Genomic DNA, 26,576 nt, shown 5'->3' with positions numbered 1-26,576 from the left:
CAAAATGCCCTTTTGTTCCAAACATTTAACAAGAGAGCCCCATCAATAAATTGTTCTGACATAGTACCGAGGGATACAGAATGATGTTTTCTTCATGGTTGTGCTGTTTCTTGAAATCCTCTTTTCATCACTCTCTTATTTTGCAAGTCATGGCATTGATCACTAATGAACAAGAAGACCTTGTTTTTGGCAATATGAAGTGCCACTTCTCTGGATTTAATGAGGTCCTCACTTAAAGTCTCTTATTACTTAGTGTGTTAAACGTCTCTTCATGATGAATAGCTTTAAACAGGAAAGCCTTCAATTTTGTGAACTGCCAGTCCACTGGCTTACTACCATTCCTGTGAAATAACCATAGCTTTCAACAAGTGTTTATCTGAGGATCTCCAGGGTATGGGGCTCTCCAGGCTTTAATGTCTTTGTGTACTGCAGTAAAATCTGTTTGGTTTCCTGTCATCTCTCTATTATACTCCCTGTTAGATTGTACAGATTCTTTTCTTCTTTAGACAGAAAATGAGAAGCAACGCTGGAAACCAGTCTTGGTGGTTGTGACAGAGAAGGATCTTCTCCTGTATGACAGCATGCCAAGGATGAAAGAAGCCTGGTTCAGCCCTGCACACACTTATCCTTTGCTCGCGACAAGGTGTGATAGATCAGTCCCACAAGCCATGTTCACAGTATGAGCCGAGTAACAACATGAGTGATGTGTGTTACGTTGGGAAGTCCGGACATAATTTAACTTATGAAAGGAGTTCCCTTTCGGATGTGAGATCTAAAATGCAGGTAGTATTTGCTGTGGAGTGTTAAAGGTAGTATCACCCTATAGAGCAAGAGATGCTTGGGAGATTATGTTGAACATTTAAGAATTTAGAATTTTGTTATAACCAATGTTGCTAAGATCATATTCTTCTTAAGGATGAAGGAAACTGTGGTGGTGATAATGTTTTAAGTTTATTTAAGTAGAAGAATGGAGCCCTTCCAGCAGTTATTGATCAGGTTAAATACCAGCTGTCAGCTCTACAAATCAGGCACAACATGGGCCACAGGCTTCTTAGTCAACTGGTCTATGTAATACCTGTACATTGGCACTTGACAAACCTTCAGAGGTGCTGGATCCATGTAATAAGAATTTCTACCATCAGTTAAATGGACCATCCAGACAGTTACTCTGGCACCTTAGCTGAAGGGTTTGAAGACGTGCCAGAGGTATGCAATACTGTACATAACGGGTTTCTAAGGAGGGATGTACTGATTAGAATATAATGTTGACCGCTAGTTAGGCCAGTAACAAAAGTATGCTATTGGGACAAAGTTCAAAGAAGAAAAACAATCAGGAATTTTCTTTTATCATAAAAGTTTTGTTAAGGTGCTGCAGTATCTTGATGGCAAGAAATACAATTTGTATGTTTAATGAGCTCTGCTATCATTACATTTCTTCAATTTACTAATTCAATCCAATATCACTATTGAGTGATGTAAAACATGTTATATAGACTGTCATGCTAACACCATAATTTAATGTAGGTAAATATGCCACAACAAATACTGTATATGCTATTTTGGACTGTCAGTGTCGGTTGTGAAGAATCTTTAGAGACCAGCAGAAGCTAGCATACAGTTTTTTTACTTTTAATATCAGTTTAACATGACTTTATTGTCAAGTCAGCAATGCTCTTATAGCACTAAAAACAGGGAGTGTTCTCCTTCGGCTATTATTTCATGGAAATTTCTACTTGTCTATCTTGTCCTATTTGACATTTTCGTCCCTGACAAAAGCTATTGTATCTCAGAAATTCTATAAACATTTCCATAAAAGCTATAGAGGCATATGTTCAATGTATTGGCTGAGTTTTTAACCCTTACTATGTGCTTACATTCTTAGGCTTGTCCACTCCGGTCCTGACAAAGGGTCTCCTCAGCCAGGGCTGGAGCTCTCTTTTGCTACAAGGACTGGCACCAGACAGGGCATTGAATCTCATCTCTTCAGAGCCGAGACCAGCAAGGACTTGTCCATGTGGACGAGGCACATTGTCAATGGCTGCCACAACTCTGCTGAGCTCATTAGAGAGGTCACAACCAGTGAGTACCAAGATACCGTAAAACCTTATAGCCACTTCCTTGAAGATCTGAGTTTCTTACACATGATTTGTGTACTCTCAGCACTACTAGGTGTGTAGGGCAAACTTATATGAGTTGTAAAACAATTATGGAGCAGTAGCCCTTGATTGTGTTATTTGTGAATAGGTGATTGAGATTTGTGAAAATTTGACGGGTGAAAACTGATGTACTGTATGCTTCTGTAATGTAAGCAAGGAAGAAGCAATGAATGGAAAGCTACGGAAGTCTATCAGAGTCACAATTTATTTGCGTTTAAACAAGAACCTTTTTGTGTTTATACAAGATAACATTGCAAGTGAAAAGGATATACTGCCCAGATCATTCACAATCGCACTGTTTGGTCACACTGGTTTTAACAGTGGGATATTTTGTCATTTGTGTTTCAGCATTTGATATTATGTATTTTGCCATTGAGAAACAGTGTGTAAGCTTATGAATGGAGACTATGAGCCTTATTTCAATACTGACCTCCTTGAAACTATGTACAAATTCAACTTAGATGGATACAATGTTTGTCTGTATTGAATAACTTCTCAAAATGTGGAGATACACATGCACTCACGTGCTAGTATGTATATAATTCAATGCATTTACTGTATTTCCATAACCACAATTCTGTTTCACTGCTTCCCTACAGTAATTGTTCAGACTCATTATGTTCCAAAAGTTGTTAGTCTAAAATTTCTGTATGGCAAAAACACAAATATGCTTGTGATAATAAGGCTGTGATTTTCACTGGGGGGAAGACAAAATGCTGTGAAATTGGTCTGCTCTTTGTTGTTACAAGAGGGCTTTCATTCTCTGAAAGGAACCCTTTTTTCTGGAACGCACATTTTCTGAGAAAGAACACTCTTTGTATGTTTGTCCCTGGTGGCCCTGACAAAGACATGCCGGAGTCTAAATGGAACAATCATTAACCACTTTGCTTTTCTCTACTGGTTTGCTGTGTAACCTGAAATGTTTTTCACTTGCCTTCAGCTTGCCCTTTAAAAGCAAGCAGGCAAAATCAGTACATTGCTTTCAGGCTTTAGGAGCGCTCTATCGTGTACTTTTATTATTTTGTTCCTAACAAGGTGAAGTACAAGACTATTAAGAAATAGTCTATTAGACTATTTTGGAAAACCAGCCCTTTTTGTATGCCTCCCCCCAAAAAAAAACATTGACATTACGCTTTTTAAAATTGCTTATAGCACCTCCCAAGGGATCCAAAGAACTTTACGTACAGGAGGGGATACACTTTAATGACCACCAAAGTGCAGCCCCCACTTCTGATGTGCTGCAGCCGATTTCAGCAGGTGGGGAAGTGAGAAATTTCTTCACCGATTGAGAGAATTTTACCTCTACCTAATTGTGTCATCCACCCACTCAAACCAACCTCCTGTAACGCATATCTTGGGAACTCATAAGTTTGAAAAAAAAACCCCAAAATGGACCAGCTTTTGAGTCTGTGCTCCAGTGGTTTGGTGTTGTTTCAAGAAAGTTACTGGAGCTCATCTGGAACTTAGCCAGACTCAGGCTTGCTTTCACTCGTGGCAGGAAAAAAAAATCATTGCAAATAAATGCCAAGGGTTGTAAATTACCATCAAGAAAAGTGGTTGTTATAGCAACAGAACCTGAACTGCCTTCTTTAAGGAGACTCCAATGTTTTGCCACTTGTGGTTGCGGTTGAAAGGAAAGGTTGTTTGTAACATACTGAAAGAGCCTGTGTGATAGTCGACCTTGGTGGGAATTCATACATAGGCCTAAAAATCAAAAGCCACAGTTTGGGCAGCTTATTCAGACAGTGAAAAACATGACCTGAGGAGATAGAGGCTACAGTGGCACAGCAAAGTACTGCTGGCAAAACCGTTAGATTTATTAACACAGTAAATCATGAGACTGAGTTGTTATTCCAACTGTACCTCTTTCTTACCACCCCCTTTAAGTGTTATTTATATCTGTGTATGGTAGTGTGTTTGTGTAGTATGCCTTAAGGCTGTTTTTGAGTGTAATGCATCAAAGAGGCACTGTAAGAATTATTGCTATTTATTCTGGTTTTATTTTTAGTCATGTATTTAATTGATTCTCATGTTTTATATTTCTCCTTTACCATTTTTTTTCTGAGGCATTTTATCTTGATTTAAATGAAGAAGATGGTGACATATTCAGCATTCACAATGCCCAATTCCTGTATACAATTTATTCAGTTTTCCATTTTGCTATAAAAAGTCAGGCTATCAGACTAAGAAAGAATAAGAGTTTTCTTATTCTTGTTTGTATGGCTATATTTACTTATTTGCTTTTACCTTTGATTGATGGAATGTAGGCAGTAAGGTGAAAATAATACTACAGATGCTTAGTGTTTAAAATTAGCTATAACCCTGCTACTTTAGACCAGAATGTGAACCTTAAGGAATATTTACAGCCCATTGTGAAGGAAGAGAATTACAGCATGTAATCTTTCTTGTGAAGTGGGAGCCATTTGTTTCAGACACCTTGAATATAGAACCAAGGATAATTCAGCAATTTAATTGAAAATATTCAAGAAATACTCCTCAAAATAAAATGTAGAGTTTCAGAACATCAGAAGAATCCCAAAATAAATATCCCCTGTTGTTTGATTTACTCAGCTCCTTGTTAGGTTTCCTTCACTGAATTTCTGAACATGTATAACGTGTCATCTTAAAAACGGCCATCAGTTAATTGTTAGAGATGCTGTGTGTTTGCCTACAAGGTGCTGTCCTCTTCAGCTGTTACAAAACACAGTGTACCGAAGTCATCTTTACAAACAGAAAAACAGAACAGGACTCTGTCTGTTAAGAAAAGCAAACAAGTAATGTAATTGAATTATCAATGCACAATTTGCAAGGCTCAACTCTTTAACAGCCGGAGCAAATGTAATATAGATATTTGCTTTTCAGCACACTGATTCTCCAGCAACAGAGGGGGAAAAAAAGCCCAACATATTAGATCATATTTAATGTGTACAGCAAGAGAGAACAGGAAAAATTATATCAGGCAGACCTGCAGAGCAGAGAAACCAGATAAGGACAGTATCAAAGTGAATAATGATTCTCAGTTATTGTCTGGAGCCTTGCCTGAAATTCTAAATAACAGTAGTAGTCCTAAAATGCAGCTGTAGTGGGGGAGCACTATCCACTTTGGTTCACATCTTGCATATGGCTTTTGAACTGTGAATTTCTAACCATTTGTGGTGCTTATGTAACAGCAGATTGGTCTGGGGAAAACATGGATACGGTTTTCCTCCTTGTGCCAAACTATTCCACATGTGTCCCCAGACCACAGACGAGTAGTTGACTAACATAACGGCTCTGCTTTGTTGTTGTCTGTTTTCAGGCTGCGTGTACAAGAACCAGGAGTGCCGCCTGACCATTCACTATGAGCAGGGCTTCTCTGTGTGTGCGGAGCTGGACAATGGCTCCTCATTAAAACCACTGTTTTGTTACCCCTTTGAGAAGCTGAAAATGTCCTCCGACGACGGCGTGAGGATGCTTTACTTAGATTTTGGTGGCAAGGAAGGTGACATTGTAAGTATTTGGCTCCCCTTTCCAGTTTGTTATTTTGTCAGATTCAGTTTGGGATTCATCTTGCGTGTTTTCTGCAGAAGAACACCAAAATATTGAGATATTTTGGCAAATATTGGCAAAACACAAAATCATTCAGTAGACAAAACATATTTGAATTTATATTTAAACCTAGATTTATAGATTTAAATATAACTTAAAACTAGAATCTATATTTAAAATATTTTTTAGAGAAACATTTGATTTTTGTGCATAATCAACATAACGTATCCAGAAAAGCAATTTATTGTATTAAAATGTGGGTTTAAAATGCTTCACCAGGACCTATAAGCTGATTTTCAGAACACTCGTTTCAATATTTCATTGTCTTAAAGAAGTCTAATATTCTATAATGTGCTTGTGAAAGTGGTAGTTTTAATAATGATGGTAATTGATAGTTTTTAATAATTGTTTAGAAAAACAGATAGTATACCGAGAATAGATGCCACCAAAATAACTAGCTTGACACCACCAGCCACAGTGCCTTGCAGAAATATTCAGACCTTGAAAAGTCATGATAGCACAAGTATTCAGACCTTTTACTGTGGTACATCTAAATTAATGTCTGTACACAAAAATATGTTAATGGGCCACACAAGTAACCGAGTGACCTCTGTCTGTGTACAATAATAGCTGGAAGAGATACAGAGTTCACTGGATGAAATGGTAAAAAATATCCCAAAATTCCCCTGTAGCTGTAATTGCTGCCAAAGGTGGTTCCACTAAAATTCTGCATATTTATAAAACCAACTTATATCAGTGTTCTCTTTTTAGTTTTGACATTTACAGTCGTTTACTGTAAGTTCTCTTAGCCTTCAAAGTCTTTTGTTTGTGTATTGGAGTTTTGAAAAAACATCTCAAACATGTGCAAACATCATTTTGTAATTTCACCATAGGAGGTCTGTATATTTTTGCAAAACACTGTATATGATGGGAACAAGGAAAGGTTAAACCCATGCTGAAAAGTAGAAAGAAGAAACAGTGTTTCAGCTGTTGAGCATTCTTCAGGTGAGAGCAGAAGGTGTGTATTTTCTTTCTGCTTTTCAGTGTGGGTTTAACCTTTATTTGCTCAGTTAAAGCCGAAGTCCGCTGACCCAGCTCCCCTTTCCAACTGTTAATGATATCCAGTTTGACTGTGGATTCAAATATGAATCCCACTTGGGCGATTTCTTTATCTTCTTGTTTATTTTTTCAGCCGCTAGACCTTCATTCCTGTCCGAAGCCCATCGTTTTCATCCTTCATTCCTTCCTCTCAGCAAAGATTGCAAGGCTTGGCTTAGTAGCATGAAAGAGAGCCAATGTGGACTGTTGTCTCACCAGAGTAACTGTGAAGTAAAGTACATGGCTTGGGAAATAGAAGTCTCAAAGTCACTGCATACCAAACAACTGATCTCCGGTGGTGTCGTAACATCTACAATAGGTGGAATCGCCTGCAATTCAAAATGGATTGTGTTCCAAACATTAGATTACTTAAAAATATATTCAAAGAAAACAAATACAACACACAAACATTGTTCACATTGAAAATGTTCTTTATTGCTTGAAAAGTATTTTTTAAAAGAAGACGTCTTTACGCTCTATCACCATGTCAAAGGAAGAAAATTGTAACACTAGTCAGTTCTACTGGAATTATTTTTTTAGCAATCATTCTGCTATGACATGTTTTTGGTCAATTTTGAGCACTAACCGTAATTTGTGATACTAGTGAGGCTAAAAACTAATTTAACTTTGTATGCTATCTCAAGCTTCAGCAAACAATTGTTACATTATTGGCAGCTAATATGAAACAAGAAGGTAATTTTTTTCTTTATTAATACGCTTAAATGATAATTTAAAGATTTATGTTTTCCACCTATTTACTGTGTTTCCTAGAGAACTGCACCGCCTTATATGTACTGTAAAGAATAATATAGCTCAGTTTTAGTTTAATTAAAGTTAACCTCTTGTGCTATCCCTTTACCAAGAAGCCTTTGTGACTGAGAATCTTCTTTTTCCAGTCTCTGAGAAGAGCCAGCATTGTTCTGGCACTTTGGGGAATTGTACAGGTAAGGGGTGCACGCAGTATCTGAATTTCTGAAGTCTTGTGTTAGAAAGCTTCTGTGAAATTGTAAATATTCCACTAGCAGGATATAAGCTCATTCTTTCCAATTAAAAGGGGGGAATCATGACAATTTACTCTTTCATTTAAAAAGCAGTCCAAAGTCAGCCATGCATGTTCTGGTGTGAACTACCCCATGTTGTTCATGAGAAAATTACAAGGAAAAGCCACAGTTAGGAAAGGACAAAAGGATGTTGAACATCTTCGCTGCACCAACCAATTTTTAAATGTTAGCTTCTCATGTGATGGCTTCCACAGCACTTTAAAAGCATCATGCATATGTTCTGCAGTTGCTGTAGTAATGACTGAAATAACTTTCGCCAATTAAAGAATTTCATGTTAATTAGAAGGTAGTTACTACTGAATGTTTTATGACTCTTTGTTAGGGTGCCATTTCATCAAAGGATTTGAAAAGAAACAAATGATGCAGTTTATGAGAGATTTATTGTTTAAGCCTGTTTATGTGGGATTAAATTTGAACGCTTGGGAAAGTTTCTAGGTAATTGGCAATTAATGTTGGCAGCCAGTTGAGTTTGTTGTGGGGAGCAGGTGTTGGCAATACTCTGTACCCGTTTTGGGAGCCATTACTGGTCCAGAACCTTAACCACAGTGGGAATTGCAATGCATCTTGGGTGTTTGATTTACCTGCGCTCTCACCAGAGTGTGGCTCTAGCCGTAGTCATGAGGACCTGATGTACTGTATCTGATTCAGCTTCATGCACTTGTCTGACAGTGCCTATCGTGTATGTGATGTCAACACACACCACAAACAGGCCGAAATCAAGGACTAAGATAAACACTTGAAAGCACAATAAAATGTGTATAGCATTTAAAATGAACACAAATGTGCCTTTCAGCTTTCAGCCTTGATTCCAGTTTCCAAAAGAAGTCCACAGCCTGCTGGTGCCCATCAACGTCTAATGAATGTGACTATTAAACATGTATAATATGTCATGGCTGACACAGACAGTACCCTACACCTCTCACCCCTGAGCATTGACGTGTGCTGTTTTTACACACAATTTTATGAAACTGAGTTCAAGAAGAGTTTTCCCCATATACCAAAATGGGGCAATTTTATCTACAACTCAAGATGTGAGGTGAGATTTAAGTAGCAACACAGCTTCTTCATCAAATGAAAACAAAGGCCACTACCTTAAGCAGTCCTTTCAGTTGTATCAGTAATTTAGTATTACTTTCCTTTCAGTGGTAGCTGAATCATGATGTCTTTATAACTAGAAACTACATAAATGCAACATGCTTATCCCACCTGTGCAGCAATGGAATGGTAAACAATACACATTATTGTGGTGACCAGTGTTTCCATCTGTAAAAGTTTAAACCAAGGGTTTTCAATCCTGGTTCTGGAGGGGCTGTTGTGTTTGATAGTTTGCCAGTTCTCTTTAGAGCACTGGCACTTCAAGAGCTCCAGGAAGCTGTTGAACTGCTCCAGTTGAGACAAAAGGAAGCTGATTCAGGTTAAGGACCTGGTTCGGCTTAACAGCTTTTCTCAACTCCTCAGGTGCTGGGTCTCTGATGTGGACCTGAAATCACACTAGCGCCTCAGGACCAGGACTGGGGATCCTTGTTGTAACAACTTCCAGTGAATTCCTTACAGATTCCTGGATTGTACAATGGAGTTAGATTCTTTAAAGTGTTACAGAAAATGTTTTACATTACGTATGACAGCTTCTTTTCCAGCAATAGTGCCATGTAATGAGTTTCTTTCTATACAGCAACACTAAATTATTGTATATGTCATAATCAACCAGCCAGCTCTTTGGTCTGTTAAAAATCAATGCATAATCGTGCTTAAATCTCCTGTTGTACAAAAAAAAGATCTTAGTTTTTGAATTGCAACCACTTGAATGTAAATTACTGTATAGCGGACAGGTTTTAAGATTTACTGTGTAAAACTAACGCTACTGTCATAGATTTGTTGATCAAATTAGTTTTTTAAAATAAAACTAAACATTGTTATCCATTGACTGCTGTGGTTTAAACATACTCTTTTTGCCTTTTCCTTGTCTAAAAAATTATCTGTGGGCAAACATTTCTGCACTGTATATCTTGAACCTGGTAGCATCCAAGAGGTACTATATGAAGGAAAAGGGGGAGACCATTTGGAGGGTTACCAGGTGATTTTGAATTTTACTCTTCAGGACGGTCAAATGTTGGCTGTCCTGTCATTTAGCCCATATTGCTTCTTGAGGGATTGTGCGGTGTCGCCTTCAGTTATGTGGCTTCTGGTTTTCTGCCTTGATAAAAAGGAGTCATCTAGGCTTCCAAGTGGCTCACAGAGTAAAGGTGCCCCCTCTGCAAGGAGACTAAGCTCTCTGGTGCAGATGTTGCTAGCTGACAGAGATTGGGATTTCCCAAGCGGCAGCACATACAGTAATTGCCTCATTGACACCAGGGGATTTACTCAACCAGGGCACTCTGAGCTCCCAGCAAAATACCAACCCCTATAAATCCCCATGTGCCTGCAGTCTTGCTGTAAAGTCGGTAAGGGATACACCTCCCCGTTCTGCACCTCCAGGTCATTGGAGAGCTCAAAAGATGAAAGGCTGAATGCAGGAGCAGGCTGGAGAAACCTGTCTGCATTTCCTCATCCTCCTTACGTGTGTACAGAGGTTGTCATTGTGAGCAGTGTGAAGGCAGTAAAATAATGAGCATTTAAAAAAAACAACAACAAAGGAGTCGTTAACCATTTCAACCATTATATTTTGTCTGCTTCTGTTGCCTCGTACCTCCTTGTCACTTTATGGTCTTAGACACAACAAAATCTTACACGAAAGGTGCTCTTTTACATTTATTAGCTATTCAATGCAGTGTGTATCTGGAAAGTGGGCAGGAAAATCATTTCTTGATCCTATTCCAGGAAAACAGATGCTGTTCAAATGTTTGTTTTTGCTTGCCAAAATAACAATGTTGGAGACATTTGGTGACTGGAATAGTGTATAAGTTCATGTCAATAAAAGGTGACATTCTGATTACATTTTGCGTTTACTGAATATATTCCCTGATATACAGTCCCCATTATGCCCTCTGAGTTCAGGAATAAGGACAAAGCTCCCTTGTTCAACTGGAGGGCAAGCAAATGTTGGCACTCTCTACCGAATTCATTCTCTCACAGCCTACACTGCAATATGAATACACAAATAAGACAATAACAGAATAACTGTTACCATGCAGACATTCTTCAGACCCTTTTTGTTTGTTGCTGCCTTTTGTTCATTGTCTGACATAATTAAGAGGACTAAAACTTAATTGTCAATTTGGTGACACAAGGAAACCATCTGACTTGTTACTGCTAATCTTGCTGAAGCTGGTGTGATGGTGTTGTGACATGAATCATTTGAAAAAAGGAGATTGTCCCTCTTGCCCTGTTTTGTGGATACTTAATCCTCAGGTTTTGAATTCGGGGCCTTGGATTCACCTTACAACATTCAATACCCTGTGTGCCTATTTCACAGTTGAGTGCTCTCCATGTAATTGAAAGAATGTTTGTTTGTTTCATATTGTGCTGGAAGATGACTGGGAAATCTTTTTCAACTAAGTTGCTGAATTTTCATTGTAGATAAAGGAAACAGAAAACTGCAATTGCCTGACACAGTGAGTTATATACAAAGTGAAATCGAAATTACCACTGGCAGATTCTTGCATTTCTCCAGATTTCAAGAGTTGCCAGATTTTTGCCATTCTTGAGATAATTCGTGAGAGAATGATAGCCAATTGTCACATACTGTGGAATGCATACATATGGACTTGGTGCCTCAACTCTCCAAGGTGTGGATATTCTGAAAAAAAGTTTGTGCTTTACTTGGAACACATCCCTTAATACTTAATGTTTTGCTTACAGTGGTAGCCTCCTAGAATCAAATAACTTGCTTTTATCTGGATATAATAATAATAACCTGAAGAAGGCTCCACGGCCAAAACGTTGTGTTCTCTTTCTTCTTTTTTTCAGCATGGAATAAACCTATTACTTGTTCCTTTGCAGCCTATGCATGCTGACGCAGCTACCCACCTGAACTATAATAATAATAAAAATAATTGCTTACACTCATATAGCACTTTTCTGGACACTCCACTCAAAACTCCCCTCCACCACCTCAGAAGTGCAGCCCCACCTGTACCATCTGTATGCTCCCCACACACCAGCTATCAGTGGGAGGAGAACAGAGTGAGGAAGCCAGTTCATAGATGGGGATTATTAGGAGGCCATGATTGGTAAGGGACAATGGGATATTTGTCCAGGATGGCCGGGGTAATGCCCCTATTCTTTTCGAGAAACACTTTGGGATTTTTAAATGACCAGAGAGTCGGGACCTTGGTTTTACATCTCATCCGAAGGACGGTGCCTTTTTACAGTATAATGTCCCCGTCGCTGTACTGGGGCATTGGGATGCACACAGGCTACAGGGGGAGCACCCCCCTACTTGCTTCACTAACACCTCTTCCAACAGCAACCTTAGATTTTCCCAGGAGGTCTCCCATCCAGGTACTGACCAGGCTCACACCTTCTGAGCTTCTGTGGGCTGCCAGTCATGAATTGCAGGGTGATTTAACCGATGGCCCTATTAGCAAATAGATGGGTGTCGGGTATCCATCTATCCATCAGAAAGTTGTTCATTCCTGGTAAATGTTGAGGCAACCTGCAGCCTGTCCCTGAAGCACAGGGTGCAATACATCACCGAATAATTGATGGGAAAAACATTAGAGAAGGCTGAGATTGTTGATCAAGTCACAGAACATAATTCATTGACAACCAGTTTCTAATTTCACCTACTGTACCATAAACAAAAACACAAAAAGCATGAGTTGATAAAACACCATACAAAGGCTGGTTTTCAGTGGATGGTAAAGGGCATATTTCTTACAGATTACACAAGTGTACAGTATACACATGGATAAACCCTAGTTTTATATATTAATTCACAAACGCATAGATATTTCAAATGTATTCCACCCTTACAAATGCTTATAATTAACAGCATTTGTTCCAAAACAGTGAATCCTGCTTTTCCTGAATCATAAAACAAAGAACCAAAGCAATTAATTTATTTTCTATTTCCATTTTAGACTCTTAGACAAAATGAAAGGATCTTAAGAATTCCTCTTGAATGTTTCTCATGCCTCAACATATTGCTGTGGAGTTTTCTCAAAAATTGCACTACTGGGAAAGGGGTAAAAGGCTAAGAATCATAACTCAGGGACTTTTTGTCCCGTTTATAATGTACATTTATAGTTAATGTGAAAGACGTTTTTGATTCCCTTATGGTTTAAGAAGTGCTATTTAGTTCTCTGAATGGAACATATTGTATGTGTATTTATAATCCAGCAGTTCAGTTGTAAAATCCATTATTTGGAACTATCTAGGACTTCTTCAAACAAAGCATGCTAAAGTAGTAGTGGTATTTTTATATGGTTACAGATTGTCCTTAAAGCGCAGTGAATGACTTTGTTGGTTTTTACTATTAAGTACATTTAAAATATAAGAAAAGTCCCTTTCATTCTTACAAAAAATGTGATGGTACAGTTTATATTGTTTGTAATATAACAAGAAATTATATTAATATATATTATAGTTATCATGGCAAATATGTCAAAGATATCAAAGATTAATATGTACTGCAAATAATAATTCAGGTATTTCTCACATGATCCTAATTTGCATCTCTGTGTGCTTGCTTATAAAATAAATCTACAATATATATATGTCTATAAAACATCCAGAATAAAATGGTGTAAACAATTTATCGTCCTGAAAATTCAATAAATAAAACTATTTAAACAAGTCTAGAATTAGCAAGTACAAACTGATGCATTCAATTTTTTAACTTAATTTGATTCAAAACAGAAATGTTCAAACTGAACACGTTAAAGGATAAGAGAAGTTACAGTAAGTGTCAGCAAAAACGAATAGTTTCATAAGTATTCAGACTCATGAACGTGATATTTGGTGAAAGCACTTTTGGTAGCAATTACAACTGCAGGTCTCTTACCAACTTTGCACTCCAAGGTTGTGTCTTTTTTATTAGAATAAGAATCCACTTGATTGTCCACATACAGTATAATGCGAATTTCCCTTTGGCCTCACTGAGATGACAAATGCAGAATACATAAAACATACAACATATTTTACAAGGTGTAAACAATCAATGCAACATAAACCACAATAAAAAACAGTCCGAAAATACTAAAATTCAGATGTGACATGCATATAAATGTTGCCAATACAGTGTTTCTTAAAAATAGCCTTTGGTAATCTAAAACATCACATAATATTTTTTAAAAATTGGTAGAGTAGTGAGTGTGAGGCATCATTTACTATTAACATTGCTTTTCTGCAAACACTCCCAGTATGCAAGTGTGTCGACTGGTTCTGTTTCTGACCAATAATTTTGCTGCCCAAGTTTACAATTCTTGAGAGTTTAACTGTAGCCCTAATATCATTTCAAGTAGAGAGGTTAAAAGAGAGCAAATTCTGTACCAGACCTGTGTAGGCCAACTCTAGGAGGTGTTTGCTTACATCAAAGCTTCTCAACCTTCTCAAGGTCATTTGGGAAAAATCTCTAGAAATGAATAAACTAATAAAAGCAAACACAATGACAGTTTTGTTACTTTACATAAATTTCTTAATCAGTACTTTCATCTGGTCTCAAAGGCATATTGTCACCGCTGTGTTGAAAACGTCTGTAACAGAGAAGGGCAATCCTATTGTATTGTGCTAAATGAAGGTTTTTAAAAAGGACAAAGACTCCTTGAAACTCCTATGCCTTTAATTGTATCTTACATTTTAATTACTGTAATTAAGATCTAAATGAAAAAGAAATTGTACCCCACTTAGCTGTACAGTGTGCTGGGAACATATCTTAAACTGTCTTTCAATGTTGATCTATGCCATTGGTTTTGCTGCTTAAAGAATAAATAAGAAAAATGTACATAAGTAATTTTCTGCTATTAAAATATGTAAAAGCCTGTGGTCTTTTTAGTTTTCAAAGTTTTCAGTTTCACATTTTCAAAAGAAAGCCACCAGTGCATCATAATTATAAAACTTTAATAAAAAGAGTGTAAGCTAACAGTTCAAATAAAATGTAAGCATAAAATTACTTTTTGTGAGTTTTCATCTCAATAACATTTATTTAATTTTAGTCAACGATGAAACATTAACAAAACTGATCACTGGAAAAATTTGTACAACAGCTAGGAATCGGAAAACTCAGAGGCACAATGCTAAACTATACAGAAATAAAGTAGAAAGAAAAAAAAGGAATAAAACAATGCATATTGCACATCCAGATAATTATTTTATGGAACATACAATAGTCTTTTCCTATACAGAAAACACGTCTGTAACTACACAAAAGTACACTCCTAGAAACACACTGTCACTGGTATCAATGCCATTCATAAATGCTTACACCTAAAAATAGAGATTTTCTAATAATTTAAAAACCTACTGAAATCAGAATACAAGTGTTAGTAATGCATCCTGTCAGCTCCTGCTAATGCTATATTTAAGTAGGACAACACACTACAAAAAGCACCGTCCACCACATGTATATGAAGGAAAGCTGTGTAACACAGAAACCACAAAGGGATTAGTGGTTTTCAAGTATAATGTGCAAAAACAAATGATCCAAATCATGAAAGGTGGGATGAGCTTTCCATCTATTTTTAGTTACTAGTGGCTCATTATTTCTTTGAAGCTTTTTCCAGGATCCAGTCAATTACCTGTAGTACAAACAATAAAAAAACAAGTAAATTGCAGTGAAAATATAAATCAATTATTTTTTTTCTTCTTATGATGCTCATGCTCACTTGAACCACATTCAACCTTCTAAAATGCAGTCTTCACACACATATAGAAACATTGAAAACATCCGTCCATTTTCTAACCGTTTCACCCAATAAAGGTTCGAAGCAGGAGTCGGCACCCATCCCAGCAAGCAATGGGTGCAAGGCAGGATACACCCTGGACGGGATGTCAGTCCATCATGAAGCACACACGGACACAAACACCAGGACCAATTTTCAGAGAAGCCAATTAACCTACCAGCAAGTGTGTCGACTGTGAGAGGACATGGAGACATGCGAGAAAACATTATTTATTTTTGACAACTTTTTAGTTAACATTGCTTACGTATCCTTTAAGATGTGCTTGAACATCTTCAATAGAACACAGTAATTATAACTGCTTCTAATCAGCTTGTACAGATTTGGGAAAACTGACACCAGAATTGATCAGAGGTTCCTCTTTTAATCCCCCAGAATTTCCTCTCTTGCATACCTTTCCATTTCTTAATAAATGACATTTGCTTCAATGCTTCTTACTAGCATTGTTAAATGTCATTTAAAGTAGGTTTTTGGAGTAGATTCTCTAGTATACTTGTGAGACGTTAGATTTTGCTCCATTGGAAACAACCGGTTGCACTGGCCTTCACTCTCTGGGCAAGGCATATGATGGACTTTCTCCACCTTGAAAAAATTAGGTTTTTCCTCTGTGGCTCCACTGCAAAATTTTATTCTGCCTGGTGGCCCTTTTTAAATTTCTTTAAGAACCTGCAGCTCAACCCGGTCATATGAAAGACCTTGAAGTCTATGACTTCACTCTTCTGTCCTTTCACTACCTTTTTTTTCTTTTTCTCTTTTTCCTTTGCTTATCTCTCCCAAATCTCTGGTTTCCTTTTTTCTACTCCTTTATTCCTGTTTTTATATTATTTTTGGATCAAAACAGTTTGTTTAGGTACCATGGTACCATTGTTTAGGTACCATGCCATGATGATTGTTCACATTTATTCATTATTGTCTATGTTACCATGTAATATTCTTTCTTTTCCCTGAAAAACCAATAAACAAACTGAACATAAAGTAGCTTTGTGAATGGTATTTGGACTTCAGAGATTTGGCAGGGGTTAACAACCACATATTACATTTTCCTTTCTGCAGCGTGAAAGGTCTTCAGGCGGCACAGCTCAACCAAACCTTTAATTTCAACTCCTTTGTTTCTCAGCCACTTTGTTTGGTTGAATTCTGACACTCCCAGACACTTTAAAAAAGTCTGGTCTCTCATACAAATAGCAAAATTTATATTAGCAAAGTAAACAGTTTACTTACAATTTTATTATAGAAAACATTTTACAATAGTCACATTTTTGGAGGTTTTTGTGGGGATTAATCATTATTGGAGATGATTTCAGAAGTAAAATGTGGGTTGGGCTGCCTTGGCCATATCACAGAGACTCATCATGTATGAAATCTATCAGCAAAAACCACAGGCCTGCCGTGCAGCATTCCCTCGCTGATCAAAATGTGTGCACATTTTTTTTTAATCTGTTGTGTTTTTGCTGATTTACCTGCTTTGCGTTATTATTTGCAGCTTTTTTCATTTCCTCATGGAGACCTCGGGAGGTTTTCAGGTCCTGTTTAAAACAAATAAAAACCGATCTTGCATGCAAAGCTAACAACGAATCTGAAAACCACTTTTAATCCTAGTAATCAATGTCATGGTATTGTGAGGAAGAGCTGTTCAAATGTTAATCTGTGTGTACTTTGAAATACTATCTTTGAGGTGCAAACATTTTTACGCCACTCTAACCCTGTCACATACTGTATATGTCAGTAACATTCTGTAAGAGTTAATTAAAACAAAGGATTAAGGTTGGCTTGCATGGTTTGATAGCTTCCCTTACATGTACTAACCACCAGTGTCTGTTTGTACCATTAAGCATACTACTGTATACAGCATATATTAATTCACTTCAGTTTTATGGATAAAGAATTTGAGAATGTTTCATCCGGCTTTAGAAACTCTAGCTGTTAAAAGAAAAAAAAACTATTCACAAACCTTCAGGTAAAACTTTGATATTTCAAAAAGGCGTTGGCTGCAGGCTTCAAAACTCTCATGGTCCTCTCTAATCCCATGATGACTCAGTGTTTTAGCAACAACCTCTTTCAGCATCTAGAACAAAAACATGGACTTAAAGATATGTCCTTAAGTCTTCAGACACCTTAGTGTTCAGATTTGCTCTTCTTTACATGCCATCATAGTAAACAACTTGAAAAACATTTTTAAACAGGCAGATACTGACCCGAGTAGACAGGACTCTTTTCCCCAATTCCCTTCAGCCACACATATCCATAATAAAAATGAAAGTGCTTTCTTGCCTGAATTTATTGAAATATATCATTCTTTCTCCCCTGTTAGGCTATTGGGATAGACTGCTTTCTAGAATCACAGAACTCATAAGGCAAGGGATAAGAAAGAAAATGAAATTCTCAATTCAATACAAAATCACAGAAAACATGGTATGCCCATTCTCCTGTTTTGCACCATCACAAAATTCTTACAGACGATTCTCCTCTCTTTTTTTCCCCATTGGAGTGATAAAGGACTTCACCGTGATAAGAGATTCAATAAGACTGGCCATCACTTGTCACAAGACTTAGAATCCAGGTTCCTCTTTCTTTTTGCACTTACATTGTGCAAAGTATGCTTAGGCCGTACCTAGGAAGTGAGGCCATCTATGCACCCAATGCGTAATACATTACGTTTTAACTTTCGGGCAAAACTAATGGATTAGTTACCTATTTGTATAGCATATTTCATATACAGGAAACTACAGGAATGGTCACTATCAGGAATATGGACTTGAATGTCAAAAACAATAGTTGGGATAATGTAAATTCTTCTTTCAAAAATCTTAATCCAGTTATTCACATACAGTAACATTCTGTCACAATGCATGTGACGTCTTAAAGACGATAGCTGCATGCTTTGAAATAGTATCATAAAGGAACAAACACTCTATGCCAGTCAGAACCCTGTCACAAATACATCACTATGAAGCTAGATTCTCATCTCTTACATACACTTACTCTTATGCAGTCCTACATCTAGGGGTGCTGTATCCAGAGGTGGTTAAGCTCTGGAGGGGTTATCTTTTCATAATTGTCTATTATTGTACGTAGGGATAATCTTTGTTCTCTCCTGTACTGTTACTAGATGATGACTCTGATCTTGGCCTGTCCCAGCAGCAGAAATTAATCTGGATGAATGGTTTGACTGTGGTTAAAAAGATGCTGGGGATTTTTTGAGAGCCCTTGCACTCCATCCCCTGGCATTACTGAATCTGGACCTAGCAGGTTTATCGTGCTCTCCACTGCTCAGAACAATGGTGTGAGACCCAGAGTTCTGCTGTTTGTTTTTGTATTGTACAGTATATGGTTGGAAAGAAAAAATACATGGTACATCTAAATGTAAAGTGAAAGATTGTGCTATATAATTTAGAAGTAAGTGTTGTGACCACAATGCACTTTTTACCACTAATACAGAGTTACATGTCAGACTGTGTGATGGAAGTGAGGTTTGTTCTTATTTCCAGATGAAACTACTCAATTGAAGCTTGCGTTTCTTCATTTTTTGTTAGTGGTTTTATGCAAATCTTAGCCTAGGACATGTCATCGCAAAACTATAGCACAGTTGTCATGATTTTTGATTAGACCAAATAGCAGGTTTATTACATGCTACACTAGCTGGTACACCTCTTCGCACATCTACTTCTTTGTGAAGATGTGCGTCATGAAGACAGCATTGCATTGTCTGGGAAAGAACAGGATTCAAAGCTGTGCATTGAAAACTATGTTGATCTCTGTTATTACACAGTGAATCACAGCATTAAATTTCCTGAGACAAGGGGTTCCTTACCCGAACATGCTTTTGGGACCGTGACTCTTTTGGGGGCTGTGCTGTCGCGTGGCCCTGGGTCTTTCCCTGACCCTGACGTTCTCTGCTCGTGTTGGGACTGCGCTTGAGGGGAGCTGAGGAGGTTGACACAGATCTCTGAGGCTGATCTCTCAGAGAGCGGTCAGCGGCGCGGTGTCCACTGCTGCCACCGGGATGAGAAAGAAGGGAGTTGCTGCTTTCTGATCTAGGCAGCCTGCAGTGGAAATGAAAGTTGCATCATGCAGTTTATTGTTTATTGTTTAATGCAGACTGCTAAAAAGGGGAAGAATACATGTGCTACAGTAGCTGGGTTAATATATGAAGTCATGTCACTTTAAAAAGTGCAGCCCAAACACATTAATGAAACTCCTGCACAACAATCAAGCACATGAAAGCATAAGCAAGCAACGAAAAATATTCACAACTAGCAGCATGTTCACATGCAGTATTTAGGGTCTGAATGCAGACACAAATCCATACATGGAAGGTTATTACGGAGATAACAATTAATACCACAGACTGTTTTCTTTCGATCAAACAGCTAACGCTAACATGTTAGGACTTTATATTTCATTCTAATATAAAGAGTTTAGAGCCATAATGATTTCGTCCCCCTGGACACTTCATTCAAGTCATTTCAGAAGCCAATTGTAATCTGTTGGTTTTCTGAAGAATAATTAATACACCCATCCCTCAATTTACAAATGTAATTTATTCAAAAATGGTCTGAAAGGTGAAGCTTACGAATCCGGAAATGAACTTCCCATTAATCTATATGTAACAACTTCCGATTTGTTCCGAAAGCTACACATCATCTCCCATCCCCCATGCTTTTATCCTAAAGGAGCCCTGAATCGTAAAAGTGAGAACGCTGATGTATATGATAATTACTCTTTTTACTGTAGAACAGCAGTTAACTAGATATGATAAAACATACAAATTTTATGAACTGTGAGAGATTGCGCTATGAGGATGGGGGCCTTCCTCTACTTCCTGTACTTTCGATATAGTGACAATCTCTTTGAAAGGGAAAAATAGGCAAGAAAACTTTTGCTTCTTTATAGTGAAAATTCAGAAACTGGACATTTGTAAATTTAGTAAATTGAGGGAAGGGGTTATAGAAAGCTCACTGAAATAAGACATGGTTAATACATATAAATGGATATCACATGCACAAACTAAAAATTATTTTTTCCTGTAACAAGCCTAAAGATGAATCATGTTATAATACATAAACTAAAAAAACAGCTTATGAAGTTCTAAACATTAAGCAATTTATGACTTTATAAACATTTACTGATTTATGACTAATATATGCCCTGATAAAGTCATACATCATCATACTGTATAAAGCAACTATAGTTGACAAATGAGGGATTAGGGGTGGGAGTAAATAATCTGTATTGTTTTTTTCATTTAAAAGTAAAAAGTCTAAGAACAGACTATCTGCTGATAAAGGGTTCTTTAAACAACCTATATTTTAGAGAAAATAACAGCAGATCATTTCAGATCCTGAGGGTATAAAAAGCAATTGTGACTGGAAGAAAACCAACTCTAGCAAACCTTATCTTATCCTACAGCTCCCATGCAATTGCATTTTTGAGTTGAAAATTATAACCATAAAAAAGAACATTTTAATCATCCTCTCATTGCTATTGTACATAATTCACGGCTACAATAGTAAATCTATAGTTGTAGGAGCAAGGGCCTGCTTTAATTCATTCAGAGAAAACAAATATGCATTTGACTTACTTCCTGATATAAACTCAGCTCATGCAAAACGAACTAAAAACTTCATTAGTACTTCACAAAAATGAATGCATAATCTGGGTTACTGTTTTTTGCACAGACTGAACTGTGCAATATTTAACTTAAAAACTTTGGTTCACTGAGCAAATATAATTCACTTCCCAGTGTTACTCCTTTGAAACCTTCCCCAGGAAACTAAGAAGCAAGAAATTCATTAACAGGAGAATGCACATACTTTATTAATAAACTGCTCCTTGATGCTGTAGCATGTAGAATAATATTTTTATCCTACACAGAACTACTGCTTAAACATATTGGGGTATGGAGAGTATCATGTGGCATCATGCAAGGATGATAAAGCAAGCTCTGATTTCTCCTTTATCCCAGTTAATAATTGCATACACACAGTACTGACACTTGCATATTTGCTGGCTGCACAAAAAGAGAAGAATGTGTTCAGATTAGACGTCATTCTCACTAAAGATTGTCTCACTGTAAAACTATTTTTGAGGTAAAAGTTTTTGCTTAATGGAAACTAAAACTTTATTCTGAAGAAACATATTACATTAAAAAGCAAAGCATTACAATTTCTATTCCAAAAGCACCCAATGTTTCTGGGTCACAGGCTAGACTATAAAAGAAGTGTATTTACGGGAAAAAAAATCTAATTATTTTGCACTTCAATAAAACCTAGTGTGTTTCTTATTCACAGATAAATGGGCTATGATGTTTGTAAAGACAATCACTGTAGATAAGAAAAAATGTACAACTAAGCGTCCTAGGCTGAAGACTACTAAAGCCAAATTATAGCAACATTTTCAAAGCCTGTGCTTTTCCAAAAATCTACAATTGATCTATGTAAGCATTATATCTACGACAGCACATTTATACTTTTTTAAAATCAATTTGTATTAATATAAGGACCATTATTACATTACAGAGTTTACTGCTAGAAGAAATGACTTGGCTAAAACCAGGAACCATACTGTTTGGCATTCTGTTTTCAGCAATCCAAAATACCTGACAAACTGACCTTTTGACAATTTACTTTTGTGTTTGAAGGCTTTCCTTAAAATCCAATCCATGATTATTTTTCTGCTTCACATTTTTTTAAAATGTTTTGTTCCTTGTTTTAACCTGTATTATTCCACACTGCCCTGTTGTGTGTTTACAGCAGGCCTGAAAGAGATTAACACCTGAAGCAATCTTCATTAATCTCCACCTGAAGGCTGTGTGAAGGTTACCTCTTTCGTCTGGAGAGCTCCCCCTTCTGCTCCAGCTGAAGAGCCTCTCCTTCAGGGACGCTTCCGGGCTCGGAGAGGACCGCAGGGGAGGGGGCCGGGCTCAGTGCGAAAGGCACGGGGCAGGGCTCCTTGGAGCACGTAGTGTGGGTCTCATAGCGGATGAGGCGAGACTGGAGCTTGCCGAAGGCTTTGTCTCGATCCAAAGAGTTCCGGTCGTCCAGGCAGAATCTAAGAGCAGAAAAATAGGTGTTGCACTGAAGCGTGGACATGAAATCATTGAGTCCAGTTTGCCTTTTTTTAAAAATAAAATTACGAACATACTCAATTCCGTGATAGTGGGAGTTGGCTGCCTTGCTAAAAGGCAGCTGCTGCACTTTCCGGGGTGTCAGGTCACAGGATATCTGGAAGGCGTTTTCCCTGAAAGTATAAAAGATGGGCTTGAATGCGATGCATCTCAGGTAGCTTTCAAGCATTAAAAGAGAGACTGGAGAAATAATAAATGAAACACAAGAAAATCTGTTTCACTTGGAAAAAAAACCTGGAAACGTGCCTAGTACAATTGCTCAACATATCCCGTTTTTCCTCAACTTAAGGAAATGTAACAACTCCGGAACAATGGATAATGATGAGACTGGCCTGCATTCAGCCCAGCGAGCTTAGATGTCCTGGCTATCTGAAAATACCAGCTCAAAATGGTCGTAATTTACAGCTTTGACTTGGATATAGTGTTTGAACTGCATTTGATTTCGTTAATTACTTTGCAGTTTAAATAAGATAACCTTATGAAATGGAAGACTTCAAGGAAAGTCATGAAGTAAACAGAAATCTAGTGATCTCTGCAGGGACTTTGTTTCACTACTAGTGAACTGTTTAACAGGCTAAAAAGAAATGTGGAAAAGAAGCTCTGCAAAGTCTGCTGCACTGCACAAACTGCATCCCATCTCACAGCCAGAATCGCTAGACCATGATTTTTGGCAGCAAGACAACTGCACATGAAACTCTTTTCTTGTGAGCCTCAGAAGACTAACTGAGCTTACAATAAGTGAAGCAGCAACTTCTCAAACTGACAACTTAAATGTCTGTAATTGAGCAGCTAAAAAAAAACGTAAACTGTTTCCTAGACTCAAGCATTTGGCCATGAAAAACGGTTAAGCTTCTGGTGTTACCTACAGTAGTTCAGTCTTTGTACACAGAAAGGCACTTTTTCATTGCTCTTGAAATTTGTGATTAACTTTTCTATAGTGAAAACTTATCAAAGATTATAACCTAAATTATACAGATTATATATTACGTTATATATGCCTAAATTATACAGCTTCATTGACCATTTCTTTTTTTAAATTTGTCATCATTTCATTTCATCATGTCATTTTTATCATTTTAATAGGTTCTATATTGGTGAGAATCTATTCTAGTTAAAAAAAACAAAGAATTATACTGTATAATATTTTATTTTGCATAGGAAAAGCTATAGAACTCTTTGATTTCTTTAAAAATGAACTTAATTTCTATAACTTTCCACCCACTACTGCTGAACTGGGGATTAAGTAATGAAGTTGAACAAGCATCGTAAATTTGCAATTGGACAGTCATGACAGCACATATAATGTCACATAAATGTTATTAAAGAAAGTGTTTTAAAACATTTACATTTCCAGGTCACTATTTGCTCCATCCTACACAGCAAGCTTTCTATAAGCTTCTCAGTTGTCGCTTTTGAAAAACGTTTCCCTCCTGGAAGTGCAGTAGGGAATCCAATTAGCTTCCCACGCTACTATGAAGCTCACTGTGGAAAGCACTACTCTAAACCCACTGCATTTCCTCTTACTCAGCCTTGAGAAGCTTTTTCGGAAGCTGCTATTGTCATGAGCTCATATTGTCCAGTGCAAAACACCAGAAAGAAGACTTGAACAATTAATAATTTTCAGTTACTTAATACAAAAAGAAAAAAGGGAAATTCATATAATATAAAGTATGACTTTAAAAGTGAACCCAGGGTGGATGAACAGCTGGATCTGTCAAGGGAAATCTATAATAAAGTGTCTTTTAAAATGTCTGAAAGTGCACCCTAAGGGGTGCACAGCACCTGCTAATATGAAATGCAAAGGAGCAGGCCATTTTCATTCCTTGCTTATTATTCATAATTAAGAGTGCAACACTCCAATGTTCAAATATGTTCCTTGTTTTCCATTTCTTTTTGTTACTTTCCTCCTATATCACGAGTTCTTGAATGTACTGTTTCATTAGGACTAGTAATATAATCAGCATGTTATTTTTGTATTTTCACATTTTGATTCATTTTGTTCTGCTATGTATTCATTTATGCAGTTTAGATTTGATATAGTCAACACCAGAAAGCCAAATGGAATGAGAAGAGGTGATTATGTAGTGTCCGCTCAACATCTGATATTTGGTCTCTCAAGAGCAAAGCTGTTAGGTATCCCAAACTTGTGACTCAAAAAGCAGTTTGAGGCCCAAAATGGTTGATTTAATTTTTTCTCCCAAACTGGATATAGGAAGGCCAGCAAGACATAAGTGATTAATAACCCGGTAAATGTTAGATGCCACATCTGATAATACAGACTACCTAAACCGTTCCTAGTCCTAGATAAGAAATGTATTAAAATGTTGTGGTACACAGGCACTTGGACAAATTAATTTAGCAAAAGGAAGTATTTCCTAACCCAGCTATTATCTGATTTTGAAATCAGAAATGACCTTATGTGAAGAGTATGATGTTTCCCTATTTAATTATCCCTGCTTAAATGTGTTTTTAATGCTTTTAATGCTATGAAACCTAAAGTGTTGCCTTGTACTTTAAAAAGTTGAACTCTACCCCCTCTGTATCTGTAGAGGCTGCAGTTCTCCCGTTGGTAAACCCTCAGGCGTAAAGTGTTTCAGCAGTTCTTTAGCATCCAGCATGGCAGAAGGACATCTTTGACTGTCCTTTGGACCCAACAAAGAATCAGAAGAGCCAGATAACAGAACAGCTGTCCTAGAGAAGAAAAACAAGAAAGCACACTGCTCAGAAAATTGGTAGCAACAATACCCAACCTTATCACTTATAACTAACTGGACACAAGCAACAATCACATTATTATAATTTAATTACATTGTCTATTAATAAAGCTAATGATTTTGAATAAACCTGGAAAATGAAGCTGGGGAAAAACTGGAACATAACTACTTCTTAGCAACCTAGTTAAAAAGAAACTTGGATAAGCATGAGAGATGTTCAGTTAATACACACACAGATTATCTAGCAGATCAGCAGCATAGAACATGTAAGAGCAAAGTCTGAAATGATCCATTTTAAAATGCTGGCAATATTAACTTAGATTCCTTCTTTATTGTTATCCGTAATTGGAAAAGAAGAAAAAAAAACACACTTGCAAATAACATTGTGGTGCAACTCTGCCTTTAAGCTTTTTAAGTCATCTTACTCAGTCAGCATTTTTTGCTAAATGTTTTGCAGTACACCATAAAGTATTCCAAATCATTTTTTTTGTGATACATAAGTATTCCAAGAAACCTAAAGCTATCTTATTATGAAACACATCATTTGGAAAAATCAATTTTATTACAGACGTATCTTCTTGGTAACTATAATGTGAAATTCTCCCAGTTCAATGCTTGAAAACTGGTAAACTAAAAAAAGTCAGACAGTTTGGACTTTCTATGATTTGCATAGCTAAGCCTGAACTTTCAAATGCTCAGATGTCCAGTAGTTACATATATTTACGTTTTTAAAACTATTTTAACTTGTCTCTACCTTGTTCTGAACATGTGCAGGAATATTTTTATGCAGGACCTCTGGCTTCTCAAGTCCCGACACATGATCTTTAAAGCTGTATTCCAGTATTCACTAATAGTCTGAAACAGCGATTCTTAACCTGGAGATCGCGTGAATAGTGTATTAAAATAAATAAGTCATTAAACAGCATACAGTAATATTACAATTTAATTTCAGAAAGGTGCAATAAAGAATAATTGTGAAAAACAGCACCACCCAGTGGCTATTTTATTACAACAGACGTTTGTATTTTCAAGTCATTCACCTGTGGCAGTAAACA

At 37.1% G+C, this 26,576-nt stretch overlaps 2 protein-coding genes across 2 annotated transcripts in view; one reads left to right on the top strand and one right to left on the bottom strand.

The window, feature by feature from the left end:
• The window catches only part of sntb1 (syntrophin, basic 1), a 38,572-nt gene extending 28,816 nt beyond the window's left edge, over nt 1-9,756 (top strand). The window contains exons 4-7 of the mRNA XM_088929840.1: nt 507-643; nt 1,883-2,079; nt 5,455-5,645; nt 6,877-9,756. Of these exons, the coding sequence (XP_088785966.1) occupies nt 507-643; nt 1,883-2,079; nt 5,455-5,645; nt 6,877-6,969 (618 nt within the window). The 3' untranslated portion in view covers nt 6,970-9,756. The remainder of the gene's footprint in view (nt 1-506; nt 644-1,882; nt 2,080-5,454; nt 5,646-6,876) is intronic.
• Nucleotides 9,757-13,794: 4,038 nt separating this feature from the next.
• Nucleotides 13,795-26,576, bottom strand: part of mtbp (MDM2 binding protein) — a 37,874-nt gene continuing 25,092 nt past the window's right edge. Inside the window, exons 16-22 of the mRNA XM_088929036.1 lie at nt 25,340-25,498; nt 22,825-22,920; nt 22,504-22,731; nt 19,493-19,724; nt 17,633-17,746; nt 17,142-17,207; nt 13,795-15,519 (exon numbers count right to left, since the gene is read on the bottom strand). Of these exons, the coding sequence (XP_088785162.1) occupies nt 15,481-15,519; nt 17,142-17,207; nt 17,633-17,746; nt 19,493-19,724; nt 22,504-22,731; nt 22,825-22,920; nt 25,340-25,498 (934 nt within the window). The 3' untranslated portion in view covers nt 13,795-15,480. The remainder of the gene's footprint in view (nt 15,520-17,141; nt 17,208-17,632; nt 17,747-19,492; nt 19,725-22,503; nt 22,732-22,824; nt 22,921-25,339; nt 25,499-26,576) is intronic.

The sequence above is a fragment of the Atractosteus spatula genome, chromosome 12 (genome assembly GCF_055471065.1).
Source record: "Atractosteus spatula isolate fAtrSpa1 chromosome 12, fAtrSpa1.hap1, whole genome shotgun sequence".
Taxonomy (NCBI): Eukaryota; Metazoa; Chordata; class Actinopteri; order Semionotiformes; family Lepisosteidae; genus Atractosteus; species Atractosteus spatula.
This window is presented reverse-complemented; position numbering and strand designations above follow the sequence as displayed.